Here is a 19,683-nt window from a genome sequence, read left to right on the forward strand (position 1 = left end):
TTTTTCACTAAATAATTAGTTACAAGAGAAAATAACCAAAGAAGAAAAAAGACTCTATTATTAAGTATGATGACTAAGTAAATAGAAAAGAGGTTTTAAAAGAACTCTGCCAACAAAAATTTATTACTTGTAAAAAAAATAAATTAAAAAAAATCCAACTTCTATGTTAATATTAATATTTTTATAAAAATAGCAAGATTAACATAGAAATGCCGAAATGGTTTTATATATGAAATATCAACTAGTGTAATTTAAATATTATATTTTTTCCTTTAAATACTAAGATCGATGAATATGGTTAAAATAGTTATAAAATTCTATATGTTTTTGTGTGCTAAAATATTAAAATTAAGAATAAACTATCTCTAATAAAATAAAAAACAAAATATTTTTTGTTTTTAAAATTTTAAATTTAATTCCTCAATAATATTATTTGATGAGTTTGGAAAACTCTAATTTAAATTAGTGATGATCAAACATTATTAATGTGATTAATTGTAAAATTATTAATTTGATTTCAATTCATATATGTTGATTAAAATAATTTTACTATGCAGGTTTCATTTGGGCCGAAAAAAAAGAAAAATATAACAAGTCCAATTTTATCAAAAATATATTCAGCCATATAAAAACTTGTTATGTGAATGATGACTGAATTGTTATCCTTATTGGACCAGAAAAATCAATTTAAAAGCCCAACATAGAGTCTGGTCCGAAATCAAAATTAAAAGGAGACGGGACACAATATATTGCTTTATCCATTTAACAAATGAAACCTATTCCTTTAATCATATGGCTGCATGCTCCAACGGTCATCACTTTTATTCTTTGATGGAATCCAAATTTTATTAAGTGGAGTTAATACGGACCTTGGAATCACGAGAGAGAAAGTGTAATTGATTTGATTGATTGCCTTAATGAGGCACGCTACCTAAAGCAAAGGGAAGTAAATTAATTTTAATTCATTTGTTCAAATCCATTGAATGCATTTCTTCCTACTCTCTCTTCTCTCTTTACTTGCTTCTCACTTTCGGTCACTTCTATCACAGCAACCATGGAAGCTTTTGCAAACTATCAAGAAGAAGCTAGAAGCAAGCTAAAGACCATTGTAATGATGACAAGAAAAAGAAAACAAAAAGTATGTTGTGGCTGAGATTTTCACCACAAATGGTGAGATTTGGTGAAAAGAACTCAGCTTCTCCATACCAAAAATGGAAGAAGAAGATTTCGGTCAGAGGAAGAAGATCTCAGAGGAATGGCTCGTCTCTGCTTTTGTGTTCACTCATCACAGAAGGTAGCTAGGGTGGCTACGTGAAGGATGAAGCAAAAGTGGAGCAGGAGGAGCTGTCATACATCAAGAAGCATCAAGGGCTAGGATCCTTCTTGTAGTGCAAGTCAAGATGGATGGCTCAGATTGATGAAGATTGGTGTAAAGAGAAGACTCAGAGGTAATTGCATGTTAGTTTAAGCATTCGGTTATCTCTCCTCTCTCTGTCTCTAGCCGAACCAGTTTTGCATGAAGAAGAAGAAGTTTAGCTTGGTTCATTTGGTTTCAACCATGGAGGCTTCCCCCTCTATATAAGGGAGAATAGCCAGGGCTTGAAGAAAGGAGTGAGAGTGCAAGGTACAGAGTTCTCATAGCTACCTAAGTTAACAGAAGTTCTTCTTCTTCAATGTTTTTCATTTTGTAATTTTTCTGTTTAATTTTGCCTGTCTTGAGTCTCATGGAAAAAGGTAAACAGTGAGATTTGTAAGAAAAAGCCATAGAGCAGAAAAAGGTAGAGAGTGCAAAATTAAAAGAAAAAAGTCATAGATGTCCTTAGAGGTTCTTTGTACATCTGTGTTGTGTTTCATGATTCTGTGAGAATCCCCTTGCAAGTTGGGTTAGCATTTAGCAGTTGGAAAGCTTGGCAGTGACCAAGTCAAGTTCAGGATTGGGGTTTAGATTCTGGACTTCTCCCGGATAAGAAGGGTAGTTCCTAGGGAGAATTGGTGTTTGTAATCAAGAATGATTATAGTGAATTTCCATCATTGTTGTGATGGAGACTGGATGTAGGCTGCATTGCACTTAGCAGCTGAACCAGGATATATCTTGGTGTAATTCTCTCTCTCTTCTACTCTATTTCTGTTTCTACTGCATAGGAGATAAAACTGAAAAATATCTCGTGCCGGGTCACAAGATAAAAAGAAAAAGTCTCGTGGCTGGATACGAGACAAAAATAAAAAAAGTCTCTAGAAGTTGTTTCAAAGACGAGCAAGTATTATTAAGTGAAAAAGGGGCTAAGATTCAACCCCCTTTTCTTAGCCACTGAAAACTATCATTATTGTTTAAAAAAATGAGGACTAATTTATACTTTATTTTACAACAAATTATTTTTTAAAATAAAAATCTTATTTTTTAAATTTGTATTATAAACAGGTGATTTATATTTATCTATATTACTTATTAATTTCATTATACAGACTAGGGAATTAAAAAAGAAATGAATATTTAAAAAACACAAACTACAAAAATTATGAAACAAAGGAAATTACTCTTATTTTTGCATGAGCTCAAAAATAGAAAAAATATTTTAATCTACAAATATTAAGTTTTCTACCATTAAGTTTTAATTTAGTCATTTCATATATATTTATGCACCTATAGATCAGACTAAAACAGTAGAATTGGACTCTCTAACTCTACAAAATGGTAATTTTTAATGTTGCAAAAAAGATACTCTCTCAACAAGTCTCTGTCTCTTCTTTCAGCCTTCTCTTTTAAAGTCTATGTTGAAGGTGCGGAAGGGGAGTGTGAGAATAGAGCAAACGTAGAAACAGGGAGAAGAAAATGAGAGTACTTGTTCTCTCAGTGTACTCAATGATGAATCACGCCTTTACACTGTTACAACAATCAAATATATATATTGGTCATCTAACCAACTGAGCTAGAATAATTAAGGGCTAACTAAAAATTTCTAACTAATTTGTTGTTTCTATTATAGGCTACTTGTCTAACTAATTTGTTGTTACAACTAGTAAATCAATTAACTACTAATTGCTAAGCTAGTATATCAAGTAACACCCTCCCTCAAGTTAGGAGTGTGTAAGTTGACCAGTCCTAACTTGCCAAAGAGTGTGGAGAACATGGACGGAGGTAATGGTTTGGTCAGGATGTCCACAACCTATTCAGTGGTGGAGATGGGAAGAAGATGAATAAGACCTTCTTGGAACTTGTCGCGTACAATGTGGCAATCGGCCTCTATGTGCTTCATGCGCTCGTGGAACACCGGGTTAGAGGCGATGTGAATTGCAGATTGGCTATCGCAGTAGGTGCTGATGGGCTTGGTGAGAGGCATTCCCAAGTCCTTCAAAATGAAACTGAGCCAAATAGCCTCCTTAGTAGTAGCGGCGAGCGCTCGATATTCAGCTTCGGCTGAACTGCAAGCAACTGTCACTTGCTTTTTGCTCTTCCATGAAACTAGGGCAGTGCCAATATAGAAGCAGTAGGCTGTCACAGATCTTCTTGAATCAGGACATGCCGCCCAGTCAGAATCAGCAAATCCAGTGACACACAGATCAGAGGTGGCCGAGAACACTATGCCAGTGGCAGGGGAAGCTTTGATGTATCTGAGAATTTGATGGACAGCACTGAGGTGAGAAGTAGTGGGGTGGTCAAGGTATTGACTCAACTTTCCAATGGCAAAGCTAATGTCAGGTCGGGTGTTGGTCAAATAGAGCAATTTGCCAACTAACTTTCGATATTCTGTAGAATCTGAGAGGGGAACGCCTTCAGTTTTGCTGAGTTTGGTACTATAGTCCATAGGGGTAGAAGCAGGCTTGCAGTTCTCAAAGCCAGCATCCTTCAAGATGTCCATAGCATACTTTCTTTGATTAAGAAGAATGCCCTCTTTCGATCGCGCAACCTCCATCCCAATAAAGAATTTCAAATCTCCAATGTCTTTGATTTTGAACCTATCATCCAAGACTGTTTTGACAGCATTAATTTCTCCCAAATTATTTCCAGCCAATATCAAATCGTCAACGTAAACCAACAATGCAGTGAATCCAGATTCAGTTTGCTTAGTAAACAAACTATAATCAGCCTTTGACTGAACAAAACCCAACTCAACCAGAACAGATTTCAGCTTTGTATTTCACTGTTGACTCGCTTGTTTTAGACCATAAAGCGACTTTTCAAGCTTGCACACTTGACCAGCTTTGACGTCCAACCCTTGAGGTGGTTTCATGTACACCTCCTCATCCAAATCGCCGTGCAAGAATGCGGTGTTGACATCAATTTGCTTGAGGAACCATCCCTTTGCCGCAGCCACAGCCAAGACAACTCTCAAGCTGCCCAACTTCATCACAGGGCTAAATGTGTCCCGATAATCAATCCCAGGGACTTGGGTGAATCCCTTCGCCACTAATCGTGCCTTGTAGCGTTCAATGCTGCCATCAGGGTTGTATTTCACTTTGAAAACCCACTTGTTGCCAATTGCCTTCTTGCCGGGTGGAAGTGAAGTGAGCTTCCAAGTTTGACTTTGCTCAAGAGCTTGGAGTTTATTCTTAATAGCATCAACCCAACAAGATTGAGTAATTGCTTCACTGTAGTGCTTGGGTTCAATGTTAGAAGATATGGCTAGAGAATATGCAGTATGTGATGCAGAAAATTTTTCATATGACAAATAATTCGATAAAGGGTACCTTTCAGATTTTCGGAGTCGAAGCCGAGAAGTGGTAGCATTTAGACAATGATAGTCTTGCAAATGTGATGGTGCTCTGCGAATTCTTGTTGATTTTCTTAACAGGGGCAGTGGTGATACATGTTGAGGTGCAAGTGTGTGATTTTGTGGCATATTTGTTTGACTAGGTTGTGGAGATTGAATTGGTGGTGTATGTGCTTAATTGAAATTTTGTGGGGGCATTATTATTATTATTGAGAGTCTCAGTGTGTGAGTTGGATGCAGGTGATGCTTGATGATTAGTGTGTGTTGTGTGAGGTTGAAGAATGATGTCATATGCAAAGGGGTCAGTTTTGAACTGAATAGAAGATGCAGTATGTGTGCTTTGGTCAGGGTGTGTGCTTAAGTATGAAAAATGATCTTCATAGAAGGACACATCTCTTGAAGTAAAGATCTCTCTAGTCTTTAGATCAATTAAGAGATATCCCTTGGTACCCTCCTTGAAACCCAAAAAGGCACACCTTCTAGATCTTGGATCCAGTTTCTTTCGATTTGCTTGGAGTGTACTGGCATATGCCAGACACCCAAAAACCCTTAAATGAGATATGTCAGGTAAAGAGTTATGCAAAGCTTGATAAGGTGATAAATTGTTAAGAAAATTTGATGGTCGTCTATTCATGATGTGAACTGAATATGAAATTGCATATTGCCAAAAACACTTAGGTACATTTGAGTGGAAGAAAATTGCTCTAGTTATTTCAAGAATGTGTTGATGTTTCCGTTCAACAATACCATTTTGTTGAGGAGTTTCAACACATGATCTTTGGTGTAATATACCAGTTTCATTGAAGAAAGACTGCATCAAAAATTCAGTTCCATTATCGGACCTTATACATCTAATTTTGCTGTCGTACTGTGTTTTAACAAAATTTACAAAGAATTTAATGAGATCAGCAACTTCAGTTTTGTTTTTCATGAAAAATACCCAAGTGAACCTTGTTTTATCGTCTACTATGGTTAAGAAATATCTATGTCCTCCCGTAGAGGGAATGGCCAGCGGGCCCCAAACATCCACATGAATTAAATCAAAGGAAGTTAATGAAACTGTGCTGCTATTATTGAATGATAATCTCTTTTGCCTTGCTAGGTGACATGAGTCACAAGGCTGTACATCACTGTCACAATGAATGAATTTGAAAATTTTCTTCATTTCTTTCATTCTATGGAATGGTGCATGGCCTAACCTAAAATGCCATAGTTTTGTGTTTGAAATATTCAGTATTGGCATATCTACATGAGTTTTATTTGATACTTGTACAATTTCTGATCGCACAGCATCACAGTTCAAGGTATAAAGGCCACCACACACTCTAGCTGCTCCAATCGTCTTCTTCGAGAGTAAATCCTGTATCTCACAATCGTCATCAGTAAAACTCATTTTACAATGCAAATGTTTTGTGGCTTTTGATACTGATATCAATTTGAAATTGAAAGATGGGACGTATAATGCATTTGTGAGGTACAGTTTATTTGAAAATTTGATAGTTCCAGCTATATTGCTAATGGTTTGTGCACCATTAGGCAACCGAATGATTATAGGAGCTATCTTGAAATGAGTTTGAAAATCTTCTAGGCAATAGGATACATGAACAGTAGCTCCTGTATCTATTATCCAAGAACCATGTTTTGATGTAGAAATGTTTAAAGCCAACACACTTGACTTAAAATGCATGATATGCACCAAGTTACCTTGATGAGGTACTTGTTCTAGGGTTGTGATTTGGTTAGCACTGTGGATCTGCTTTGCTTCTCCCCTGTTGAGTAAAGCTAGTAGGGCTGATTTCTGCTCTGGAGTAAAGTCAACATTGAAAATTCCATTTTCTTCCACACAGCCAGAATCATCAATGCCATCGCCATTTATTTCAGCACTGAAATTCACTGCTCCCAAACCTCCGTTTGAGTTCAGATTTCTCTGTCTAAGATGGGGGGGGGGAACCATGTTTCTTGTAACATACATCTACTGTGTGGCCTCCTTTACCACAGTATGAACACTGCATTCTACCTCTTCCCGTTTGTCCTCTCCCAGAGCCTTGGAATCTACCTCCTCTACCTTTTCTTCTCCCTCTGCCTTGTGAGGTCTCAGCAGTGTTGAAGGAATTGGTAGAGTGTAATAAGATCTTGGGGTCTATGGTATCATCCATGGTCTGGTTTTGCCTTTCTTGTCTAGTCATCATAGAAAACACAGCCTTTAAATCTGGCAGTGGCTCCATCAGCATGACCTGAGCTCTAACATTCGCAAACTGTTCATTAAGTCCTCTTAGGAATCTAGTTACATGATCTTCCATTCTATATTTTCGCATTTCTCCTAATCCACAAGTACACACAGATTCACAATTGCAGGGTGGAATTGGCCTGAAATCATCAAATTCTTCCCACAGTGACTTCAGTTTTGTGAAGTATTGTGTCACGCTCATTTCTCCTTGTCTTGTTCCGTATAGCTCCTCCTGCAGTTCTGCAATTCTAAATCTATCACCCTCATGGTACCTGTGTTTCAGGTCCTCCCATAGCTCATATGCAACCTTGTTCCACATCACGCTTCGGGTGATTTCAGGGTTCAGCGAGATTTTAATCCAGGCTAAGACATATGTATTACATCTATCCCACAGTTCAAACAATGGATCATTCTTATCAGGTTTCTTTAAACTTCCATCAACAAATTTCAGCTTATTTTTCGATTTTAGGGCTAACAACATCGCATTGCTCCAACTACTGTAATTCTTGCCATCAAGAATGGTAGGGATGAGGGGAATACCAGTATTTTCAGAAGGATGAAGGTAGAAGTGACTCGATAAATCTTGGCTAGGGTTGCTGCCATTCCTGTTGAGGTGAGCCTGAATCGATGAGATCTGGTTCAAGAACGCCGCGATACCTTGAGGATCGAGACCTTGGAAGGAATTACTTTGGTTCATTTGGAATTGCTCTGAATTTTGAGTTGGATCCATCACTAGGTTTCAGATCGTGCACTTGATGTGTGCTTTGATTTGAATCATGAGCTTCTCTTTCCTCAATCGTTGTTCCTTCTATTCTCACCCCTTTGGGTTCCACGCTCACCGCACCATGTTGAAGGTGCGGAAGGGGAGTGTGAGAATAGAGCAAACGTAGAAACAGGGAGAAGAAAATGAGAGTACTTGTTCTCTCAGTGTACTCAATGATGAGTCACGCCTTTACACTGTTACAACAATCAAATATATATATTGGTCATCTAACCAACTGAGCTAGAATAATTAAGGACTAACTAAAAATTTCTAACTAATTTGTTGTTTCTATTATAGGCTACTTGTCTAACTAATTTGTTGTTACAACTAGTAAATCAATTAACTACTAATTGCTAAGCTAGTATATCAAGTAACAGTCTATCTCAAATTATATTCCCTCAATCTCTACCTTCTATATTTTTAACAATAAATATAGCCTTCTCTTTTAAAGTCCATCTCAAATTATATTTCCTCAATCTCTACCTTCTATATTTTTAACAATAAATTTTAATGATTACGTTCTACACACTGGCATACTAATCTTCTACTAAAGGAGGCTGCCTTACCAGAAATGCTTCTATACTATAATTCTCTAAATAAGCCATAAACTCAGTACTAATCTTAACACATTGCTACCATGCATAAATATATTTGAACCATATTTTGATTGGATCTAACAAAGGCATGAGAACATGTCAGTGATATATATTCTTAAAAAAGTTTGGGGTATATATATATAAAAGAAAATCTCACTCCCCTCCTCTACGAGATGTTAAAATGGCACTTCTCTCCCCTTTATTTTATAAATATACATTTTTTTCCCTTTTAACTTTTAAAAACTTCCTCTCTAATCCATTTTAATAAATTTTTTGTGTTAACTAATATAAACTTTATTCATTTTTTAAGAAAAAATAAATTTTTTTTTGAAAAAATATTCATTATAATTTATTAAAGGATATTTTGATAAGCAAAATTTAATGATAAAAAGAAAAATTTTTGTTAATGGATATTTTTTTAAAAAATAATTTTTTTTAAATGGATAAAGTTAACATTAGTTAACACAAAAAATTTAAAATGGATTAAAGATAAGTTTTTTAAAAGTTAGAAGAGAGAGAAATGTACATTTATAAAATAGAGGAGAGGGAAGTATCATTTTAACATCTCGCAAAAAAAGGAAGTGAAATTTTCTATATATATATATGGTGAGTGGAGGAAAATGATGATAAAAAAGGAAAAACAATATCCAATTGTTGATTTTATATACTGTGTGTTGTGTTAAATTATTGATCAAGGTAAGCTCTATGGAAGACTAATCAAATAAACGTAAGTCTTTTGCGATTAGTCTTCCACTAAAAACGTTTTTCTTTAATGAGAAAAAATTTGAGAGTCAATTATAACATAAACTAACTCAAGCCAATCTTTTATATTTTTAATTTTTAAATTTAAGAAATTAGAATAATAAAAGATTTTTTTTATAACAAATTTTTTATTTTTCAATTAGTTAACTCTAATTAGTTATCCTCCTAATCGTTCCTAACAGAACCATTTTAATAACTATTCTCATATGCTATTTGGTATTTACTAATAATACTTTCTTTCTTCGTATTTTCCACTTAACCTTAGTTTCTATTAACCTTCCTTCAAAATTCTCTATAAAACCTAAATTCAAAGGGTCATTCCGCATTCACTCACTCTCTTATTACTTAGCTTCTATCATTCCTCACACACTCTCTCTCAACTTTAATTATTTGTCTTTCCTATCTAGATTGTTGGTAATTTAATTATGTATTTTTCAATATTAAAGTTCACAATCAACTTCAATTGTGTTGCTGTAGAGATCATCAGAAAGATAGTCATGAGGTGATTATTGTGAGAAGAGACAGAAAAAGAGAAGAGCAACGAAAAAAAAAGGAAAAAAAAAGAAAAAGAAGAAAAGAAGAAAAAAGCAAAAGAAATAGAAGCTGCAACAGCAAAGAAGAAACAAGCTATTGAGAAAGAAAAAGAAAAAAAGAAGAAAAAAGAAAGGAAAATAGAAGAAAGGAAAAAAAAAAGTAAAGGAAACAGAAGCCGCTGCTAAGAAGAGACAAGTATCTAAGAATAAAAGGGATCAATAATAGAAAAAAAAAGAAAATAATAAATAAAATTTTTAATTTTTATTATGAAGATAAATACAAGTAAGTTTTTAACTTTTCTAAAGGCAAAATACATGAGTTTTCTCGTACTGGATTTAGAAAAATTTATTTTTCTTCGAAATAAAAAAATTAGGAACTATTTATTTGTCATTTTTTCCAGAAAGAATAAGTTAAGTAGAGGAAAATAGAAGCATGAGTTAAAGTTTGCTGTATATTCCGGTTTAAATTTTGTTGTTTTTTAATTGTTAGTTCAAATGCTCAAACAATTTTTAGAAGAAATTTCAAATAAGACTATATATATTTCACATGTTCACATCAGAAAGATTATACGTTGTAGATTCTTAGGTGGTGTTGATTTATATATGCATGTGTTGACATTATTATTTAATTTTGTTCTTATTTTGACATGAATTATTGTTATTGTACATTTCTTTTATTATTGTCATACCATGAAGAAACTAAAATAATAATTTGTCGCAGTTGTTGTTTGATTTGTAAAAATAGTAATGAACGGAGAATTATTATCATGATTATTAAAGTTTTTGTTACGGTCCAGTCCAGCTGAGCACAATTGTTGCCTCGGTCCACGAGTTAATCGGTCTGTGCGGTCGGGTCGACGTGCATAACTCGGTCGGTCTACGATCCGAACACGCACCCTCACTACTAGCTGTATGACAGCTGTGGGAAACGAAGCTTTCTGGAAGGAGGCCTTCTCCCGTGGGCCCGCCCTACTGACAGGATATATAAGGGGAGGGTTCTACCCCTCCCCTAAGGTATGTCACCATAACTTTTCCTCTTCACCACCTGCACACCGATTGACTTGAGCGTTGTAGTGTCATTGCAGGTGGCACCCCCCAACTCACGAAGAATCCGGTAAGCCGGCCGCTCACGCTTTTCATTTCCAGGATCCAGGCCAGGGCTGGGACCCACCTTCACACCCGACAAGCAACCCCAAGCCGTTCGGTAACTGACTAACCGGACATTGGCGCCATCTGTGGGGACCGAACCGATATGGACTTTGTTTTGGTTCCTGGTGGGGCTGACGGCGGAGCCGGGCCCCGCGGGGAGGGAATGGATCCCAGAAGTAGTAGGGTAGCTACCGGAGCTCCCACTCGCGAGGGCACCAGATCCCCCCGCGGCAACCCGAGGGACGACCATTTGGAGAAACAGGCAGTGACAGTGCCAGAATAATACAAGAGCTACGCCATAGGGTGCAGAACTTAGAGCGAGAAGTAGCCAACCGGGAAAGTCGTCAGCCTACTCCTAGTCAAGAGCATTCCCAATCCCCTCAAAGAGGAGAAAGGGGTCTCCGAAGAAGTCACTCCAGGCGCACTCCGTGCCCCCGGACAGAATCAGAAAGCTAGGAAAGCAGAGAGGCGCCAAGGAGACAACGAGATCCTCTGGTCTACACCCGGTCACCGACAAAAGACCGAGGAGAACCCGACAACTGGTGGTCATGGGGGCGACCCCTTTCCACCACTCGATCCTCGGAGTACGGCTGCCGAAGCACTTTGATATGTCAAAAGATATGAGGTACGATGGTACTCAAGATCCCTAGGAGCATCTAACGGCCTTCGAGGCCAGGATGAACCTGGAAGGGGTAGGCGATGAAGTAAGGTGCCGGGCTTTCCCGGTAACCTTAGCTGGGCCGGCAATTTATTGGTTTAATTCCCTTCCCCATGTTAGGATTTGGTTGAATTAGTCCCACATTGTTTAGGATAGCAAATGGAGTGGGTGGCCTAGGCTATAAATATGAGGCTAAGTTCTCCATTTGTTTTTGCACCAGTCAGAAACACTTTAAGCTTGTATCTGATTTTTCTTTTCCTCTGTACTCTTTATTAGAGAGTGTTGTGAGGTGTAGTTAGATATTTGCTTTGAGAGAGTGTGGGTGTACTGGGGTGCCGGTGAGAGAAAGAAGTCTATGTGTTGTAACAATTTTCACATAGTGATATTCTCTGGTTGTCATTTGACAACGGCCGTGGTTTTTTTCTCCGGTAATTGGAGTTTCCACGTTAAATTCTTGTGTTGTGATTGTGTCTATTTTATTTCTCTGTCAAAGGTGTTTTCTCAAGGGGGAATGGTGTATTATTCCCATCAAGTGGTATCAAGAGCTTCGATTCGGTGGGATTTATTCTTAGTATGCTCTGTGGTTGCAGCCTAGTCTGACCTTCCACATCAGAAAAAAATTTTGTCCTGTGGCTTGAGGTTGATCTTTGGTTCCTGTTGTTGTTGCTGGAAGGCAGTGTGACACTGTGAGAGTGCTGTTTGGAAAGGTTCTGGCTAAGGAAAGACTTGGTATTTAAGTGTGTCCATTGTGACCCACCTCTCTTTCCTGGGGACCCTTCCTAGTGCATGGTTGAGTTATACTATTCCAGTATACGGTTGCAACAATGTCAGAATATTCAAGTGCTGTGAAGCTTGAAATAGAGAAATTTGATGGAAGAATCAATTTTGGCTTGTGGCAAATACAAGTCAAGGATGTGTTGATACAATCAGGTTTGCACAAGGCGTTGAAGGAGAAGATCTCTGGTTGCTCTCTCTATGAGAGAAGATGATGTTCTCTAGAAGACAAGAAGTATCCTCATGGTATTACCGCACTGCCATGCATAAGGATGAGTTGTGGCAATCGGGTCCACAATTGCACACGGGCATTGGTTGGCGTTGAGATGCAAGGTGTGTGGCGGAGTTAGGTCGATGGCTGAAGAACTTCCAGAAAAAGCCAATTTGGAAGTTGCACCATGAATTTTCAGCAAGGTTTCGATCTGTACCAAGGTGAAATACTTGGAGCTTTATGAAATCAACCAATTAACCTAGGATTAAAGCAATTATGATTGTGCGATCGACTCAACAAACAAAGCCACATACCATCTTCTAGTATAAACCACAAAACAAACTACAAACTTAGCTAGGCAACCACAACGGTCTTAGATTTTGGCTTCTTTTTGTTAGGATTTGGTTGAATTAGTCCCACATTGCTTAGGATAGCAAATAGAGTGGGTGGCCTAGGCTATAAATATGAGGCTAAGTTCTCCATTTGTTTTTGCACCAGTCAGAAACACTTTAAGCTTGTATCTGATTTTTCTTTTCCTCTGTACTCTTTATTAGAGAGTGTTGTGAGGTGTAGTTAGATATTTGCTTTGAGAGAGTGTGGGTGTACTGGGGTGCCGGTGAGAGAAAGAAGTCTATGTGTTGTAACAATTTTCACATAGTGATATTCTCTGGTTGTCATTTGACAACGGCCGTGGTTTTTTTCTCCGGTAATTGGAGTTTCCACGTTAAATTCTTGTGTTGTGATTGTGTCTATTTTATTTCTCTGTCAAAGGTGTTTTCTCAAGGGGGAATGGTGTATTATTCCCAACACCCCAGGGCTCCATAACCACGTTTGCCGACATCAGTCACACCTTCTTGGCCCAGTTCACCACGCGTATCGCTAAGGCGAAGCACTCGATTAATCTGCTAGGAGTGACTCAACGAACCGGTGAGCCGACTAGGAAGTACCTGGATAGATTCAATGATGAGTGCCTAGAGATTGACGGCCTAACCAATTCGGTGGCCAGCTTGTGCTAAACCAATGGGCTACTAAATGAGAATTTCAGAAAACACCTTACCACCAAGTTGATGAGCGGATAATTTATACGCTTTTTGGCATTGTTTTTAGGTAGTTTTTAGCATGTTTTAGTTACTTTTTATTATATTTTTATTAGTTTTTATGCAAAAATCACATTTCTGGACTTTACTATGAGTTTGTGTATTTTTCTGTAATTTCAGATATTTTCTGGCTGAAATTGAGGGACCTGAGCAGAAATCTGATTCAGAGGCTAAGAAAGGACTGCAGATGCTGTTAGATTCTGACCTCTCTGCACTCAAACGCATTTTTCTGGAGCTACAGAAGTCCAATTGGCGCGTTCTCAATTGGGCTAGAAAGCTAACATCTTGGGCTTTCCAGAAATGTATAATAGTCCATACTTTTTCCGAGATTTGATGGCCCAAATGGGCGTTAAACGCCAGCCAGAGACCCTTTTCTGGCGTAAAACGCCGGAACTGGCACCAAAACTGGAGTTGAACACCCAAACTGGCACCCAAGCTGGTGTTTAACTCCAAGAATGGCCTATGCACGTGAAAGCTTCAAAGCTCAGCCCAAACACTCACCAAGTGGGCCCCGGAAGTGGATTTCTGCACTATCTGCACTTAGTTACTCATTTTCTGTAAACCTAAGTTACTACTTTAGTATAAAAATTACTTTTAGAGATTCATTTTGGGAGGACATTTTACATCACATATTTTATCTTCTACAGCATGTGTCTCTAAACCCTATAGGTGGGGGTGAGGAGCTCTGCTATGTCTCAATAGATTAATGCAATTACTATTGTTTTCTATTCGATCACGCTTGATTCTGTTCTAAGATACTCACTTGTATTTCAATATAAAGAATATGGTGATTTGTGACACTCATCATCATTCTCAAATTTATGAACGCGTGCTTGACAACCACTCCCGTTCTATCTGAGCTCAACGTAGTCATTGGGTGACAGCTTGAGTGCGTATCTCTAAGGTTTCTAATCCACGAGTTTAACTTACATCTCTTGACAACAGAGCATTCAAACCCATGAGATCAGAACCTTCGTGGTGAATGCTAGAACCAATTGGCAGCATTCCTGAGATCCAAAAAGTCTAAACCTTGCCTGTGGTATTCCGAGTATGATCTGGAACGGGATGATTGTGACGAGCTTCAAACTCACGAATGTTGGGCGCAGTGACAGTGTGCAAAAGGATAGAGAGATCCTATTCCGACACAAGTGAGAACCGACAGATGATTAACCGTGTGGTAGCTGTGTGGTGCGCGAAAATCGTGACGGTTCATTCCTTGGTAACGGCACTGAAAACTTAATACGCACGTTCATAATCTTAGTTCTTTGTCACAACTTCGCACAACTAACCAGCAAGTGCACTGGGTCGTCCAAGTAATAAACCTTACGTGAGTAAGGGTCGATCCCACGGAGATTGTCGGCTTGAAGCAAGCTATGGTCACCTTGTAAATCTCAGTCAGGTGGATTCAATTGGTTATGGGGATTTAATAATTAAAAGATAAATAAAACGTAAATTAAAGATAGAGATACTTATGTAATTCATTGGTGAGAGTTTCAGATAAGCATATGAAGATGCTTGTTCCTCCTAAACATCTGCTTTCCTGCTATCTTCATCCAATCATTCATACTCCTTTCTATGGCAAGCTGTATGTTAGGCATCACCGTTGTCAATGACTACATCCTGTCCTCTCAGTGAAAATGGTCCAATGCGCTGTCACTGCATGGCTAATCATCTATCAGTTCTCGATCATACTGGAATATAATCCATTGATCCTTTTGCGTCTGTCACTACGCCCAGCACTCGCGAGTTTGAAGCTCGTCGCAGCCATCCCTTCCCAGATCCTACTCGGAATACCACAGACAAGGTTTAGACTTTCTGGATCTCAAGAATGGCTGTCCATGGATTCTAACTTATACCACGAAGACTCTGATTAAGGAATCCCAGAGATACTTATTCAATCTAAGGTAGAACGGAAGTGGTTGTCAGGCACGCGTTCATAGGTTGGGAATGATGATGACTGTCACGATCATCACATTCATATTGAGGTGCGAATGAATATCTTAGAATCGGAATAAGCTTGAATTGAATAGAAAAACAATAGTACTTTGTTTTAATTCATGAGGAACAGCAGAGCTCCACACCTTAATCTATGGTGTGTAGAAACTCTACCGTTGAAAATACATAAGAACAAGGTCCAGGCATGGTCGAATGGCCAGCCTCCCAAGGAGGGTTCAATCATCAAAACATGATCAAAAGATGTAAATACAATAGTAAAAAGTCCTATTTATACTAAACTAGTTACTAGGGTTTACAGAAATGAGTAAATGATGCAGAAATCCACTTCTGGGGCCCACTTGGTGTATGCTTGGGCTGAGAATTGAGCTTTACACATGTAGAGGCTTCTCTTGGAGTTGAACGCCAGTTTGTAACCTGTTTCTAGCGTTTAACTCCACTCTGCAACCTGTTTCTGGCGTTTAACTCTAGAATGCAACCTGGAACTGGCGTTGAACGCCAGTTTGCGTCGTCTAAACTCGGAAAAAGTATGGACTATTATATATTTCTGGAAAGCTCTGGATGTCTACTTTCCAACGCAATGAAGAGCGCACCATTTGAAGTTCTCTAGCTCCAGAAAATCCACTTTGAGTGCAGGGAGGTTTTTGTGAGTCTTGGCCGTGGCCCTAAGCACTTTGTTTTCCAGTATTACCACCGGATACATAAATGCCACAGACACATAACTGGGTGAACCTTTTCAGATTGTGACTCAGATTTGCTAAATTCCCCAATTAGAGGTGTCCAGGGTTCTTAAGCACACTCTTTTTTTGCTTTGGACCTCGATTTTAACCACTCAGTCTCAAGTTTTCACTTGACACCTTCACGCCACAAGTACATAGTTAGGGACAGCTTGGTTTAGCTGCTTAGGCTAGGATTTTATTCCTTTAGGCCCTCCTATCCACTGATGCTCAAAGATTTGGATCCTTTTTATTACCCTTGCCTTTTGGTTTTAAGGGCTATTGGCTTTTTTCTCTTGCCTTTTGGTTTAAAGAGCTTTTTAGCTTTTTCTGCTTGCTTTTTTCTTTTTTTCTTTCTTTTTTTTTCGCTATTTTTTTTCGCATTTTTTTTTCTCTGCAAGCTTTTGTATTCACTGCTTTTTCTTGCTTCAAGAATCATTTTTATGATTTTTCAGATTATCAAATAATATTTCTCCTTTTCATCATTCTTTCAAGAGCCAACATATTTAACATTCATGAACAACAATATCAAAAGACATATGCACTGTTCAAGCATTCATTCAGAAAACAAAAAGTATTGTCACCACATCAAAATAATTAAACTAATTTCAAGGATGAATTCGAAATCATGTACTTCTTGTTCTTTTATTTTTAGAACATTTTTCATTTAAGAAAGGTGATGAATTCATAGGACATTCATAACTTTAAGGCATAGACACTTAGACACTAGTGATCATATAGTAAAGACACAAACATAAATAAAACATAAAGCTCAAAAATAAAAAAAAACAGTAAAATAAATAGACAAGGAGATTAAGGAATGAGTCCACCTTAGTGAGGGTGGCGTCTTCCTCTTCTTGAAGAACCAATGGTGCTTTTGAGCTCCTCTATGTCTCTTCCTTGTCTTTGTTGCTCCTCCCTCATAGCTCTTTGATCTTCTCTAATCTCATGGAGAATGATGGAGTGCTCTTGGTGTTCCACCCTTAGTTGTCCCATGATGGAACTTAATTCTCCTAGGGAGGTGTTGATTTGCTCCCAATAGTTTTGTGGAGGAAAGTGCATCCCCTGAGGTATCTCAGGGATTTCATGGCGAGGAAATTCCTCATGCTCTTGTTGAGGTCCATGATCTCTTATTTGTTCCATCCTTTTCTTAGTGATGGGCTTGTCCTCTTCAATGAGGATGTCTCCCTCTATGTCAATTCCAGCCGAATTGCAGAGGTGGCATATGAGGTGAGGAAAGGCTAACCTTGCCCAAGTGGAGGACTTGTCAGCCACCTTGTAAAGTTCTTGAGGTATAATCTCATGAACTTCCACCTCCTCTCCAATCATGATACTATGGATCATAATGGCCCGGTCTATAGTAACTTCAGACCGGTTACTAGTAGGAATGATTGAGCGTTGAATGAACTCTAGCCATCCCCTAGCCACTGGTTTGAGGTCATGCCTTCTTAGTTGAACCGGCTTGCCTCTTGAGTCAATTTTCCATTGAGCTCCTTCCTCACATATGTCTATGAGGACTTGGTCCAACCTTTGATCAAAGTTGACCCTTCTTGTGTAGGGGCGTGCGTTCTCTTCCATCATTGGCAAGTTGAACGCCAGCCTTACATTTTTCGGACTGAAATCTAAGTATTTCCCCCGAACCATGGTAAGCCAATGCTTCGGATTCGGGTTTACACTTTGATCATGGTTCCTAGTGATCCATGTGTTTGCATAGAACTCTTGAACCATTAAGATTCCGACTTGTTGAATGGGGTTGGTGAGAACTTCCCAACTTCTTCTTCGAATCTCATGTCGGATCTCCGGATACTCATTCTTTTTAAGCTTGAAAGGAACCTCAGGGATCACTTTCTTCTTGGCCACAACTTCATAGAAGTGGTCTTGATGGACCTTTGAGATGAATCTCTCCATCTCCCATGACTCAGAGGTGGAAGCAATTGCCTTCCCTTTCCTCTTTCTAGAGGTTTCTCTGACCTTAGGTGCCATATATGGTTATGGAAAAACAAAAAGCTATACTTTTACCACACCAAACTTAAAATGTTTGCTCGTCCCCAAGCAAAAGAAGAAAGAAAGTAGTAGAAGAAGAAGAAGAATGGAGGAGAGGGAGAGGGGTGTGTATTCGGCCAAGGGAAGAAGAAAGGGTTGTGTTGTGTGAAAATGAAGTTCTTTAACGTCAATAGCTTGACAGTGAGCTCTCATGGAGCCTCACAGATGTTCAGAGCATTGTTGGGACCTCCCAACACCAAACTTAGAGTTTGAATGTGGGGGTTCAACACCAAACTTAGAGTTTGGTTGTGGCCTCCCAACACCAAACTTAGAGTTTGATTGTGGGGGCTTTGGTTGACTCTGCAGTGAGAGAAGCTTTTCATGCTTCCTCTCCATAGTTACAGAAGGGGATCCTTGAGTTTTAAACACAAGGTTGTCCTCATTCAGTTGAAGGACCAACTCTGCTCTGTCCACATCAATCACAGCTCTTGCTGTGGCTAGGAAGGGTCTTCCAAGGATGATGGATTCATCCTCATCCTTCCTAGTGTCTAGGATTATAAAATCAGCAGGGATGTAAAGGCCTCCAACCTTTACTAGCACGTCCTCTACTTGTCCATAAGCCTATTTTCTTGAGTTGTCTGCCATCTCTAATGAGATTCTAGCAGCTTGCACCTCAAAGATCTCAAGTTTCTCCATTACAGAGAGTGGCATTAAGTTTATTCCTAACCCCAGGTCACACGGAGCCTTCTCAAAGGTCATGGTGCCTATGGTATAGGGTATTAAGAATTTTCCAGGATCCTATTTCTTTTGAGGTAATTTCTGCCTGTCCAATGCATTCAGTTCATTGGTAAGCAAGGGAGATTCATCTTCCCAAGTCTCATTACCAAATAATTTGGCATTCAGCTTCATGATTGCACCAAGGTACTTAGCAACGTGCTCTTCAGTAATTTCTTCATCCTGTTCAGAGGAAGAATACTCATCAGAGCTCATGAAGGGCAGAAGGAGGTTCAATGGAATCTCTATGGTCTCTAGATGAGCCTCAGATTCCTTTGGTTCCTCAAAGGGGGACTCCTTATTGGTCACTGGACGTCCCAGGAGGTCTTCCTCACTAGGATTCACGTCCTCCTCTTCCCTTGTAGGTTCGGCCATGATGGTCAAATCAACGGCCTTGCAGTCTCTCTTTGGATTCTCTTCTGTATTGCTTGGGAGAGTACTAGGAGGAGTTTCAGTGACTCTTTTACTCTACTGGCCCACTTGTGCCTCCAAATTTCTAATGAAGGACCTTGTTTCATTCATGAAACTCACAGTGGCCTTAGATAGATCAGAGACTATATTTGCAAAGCTAGATGGATTCTGCTTAGAATTCTCTGTCTGTTGCTGAGTGGATGATGGAAAAGGTTTGCTACTGCTAAACCTGTTTCTTCCACCATTATTAAAGCCTTGTTGAGGCTTTTGTTGATCCTTCCATGAGAAATTTGGATGATTTCTCTATGAGGGATTATAGGTGTTTCCATAGGGTTCACCCATGTAATTCACCTCTGCTATTGCAGGA

The 19,683-nt window shown here is 38.7% G+C and overlaps 1 protein-coding gene across 1 annotated transcript; it reads right to left on the minus strand.

The window, feature by feature from the left end:
• On the minus strand, window positions 4,849-7,666 carry LOC107620267. The gene is made up of 4 exons (XM_016322455.1): window positions 6,680-7,666; window positions 6,414-6,636; window positions 5,977-6,329; window positions 4,849-5,577 (listed from the first exon to the last, which is right to left on the minus strand). The coding sequence occupies exons 1-4, from the start codon at window positions 7,664-7,666 to the stop codon at window positions 4,849-4,851; spliced, it is 2,292 nt and encodes a 763-aa protein (XP_016177941.1).

This window comes from Arachis ipaensis, chromosome B10, assembly GCF_000816755.2.
Source record: "Arachis ipaensis cultivar K30076 chromosome B10, Araip1.1, whole genome shotgun sequence".
In the NCBI taxonomy this organism is placed as follows: domain Eukaryota; kingdom Viridiplantae; phylum Streptophyta; class Magnoliopsida; order Fabales; family Fabaceae; genus Arachis; species Arachis ipaensis.

Excerpts from the sequence above, each read along its gene's own strand:
- LOC107620267 (XM_016322455.1), bottom strand. The coding sequence starts at position 7,666 with ATGGATCCAACTCAAAATTCAGAGCAATTCCAAATGAACCAAAGTAAT. Across the intron at positions 6,330-6,413 it reads AGAACAAGTACCTCATCAAG|ATACAGGAGCTACTGTTCAT; the intron begins GTAACTTGGTGC and ends CTTGGATAATAG. Across the intron at positions 5,578-5,976 it reads TGCGATCAGAAATTGTACAA|TACGACAGCAAAATTAGATG; the intron begins GTATCAAATAAA and ends GTTAAAACACAG.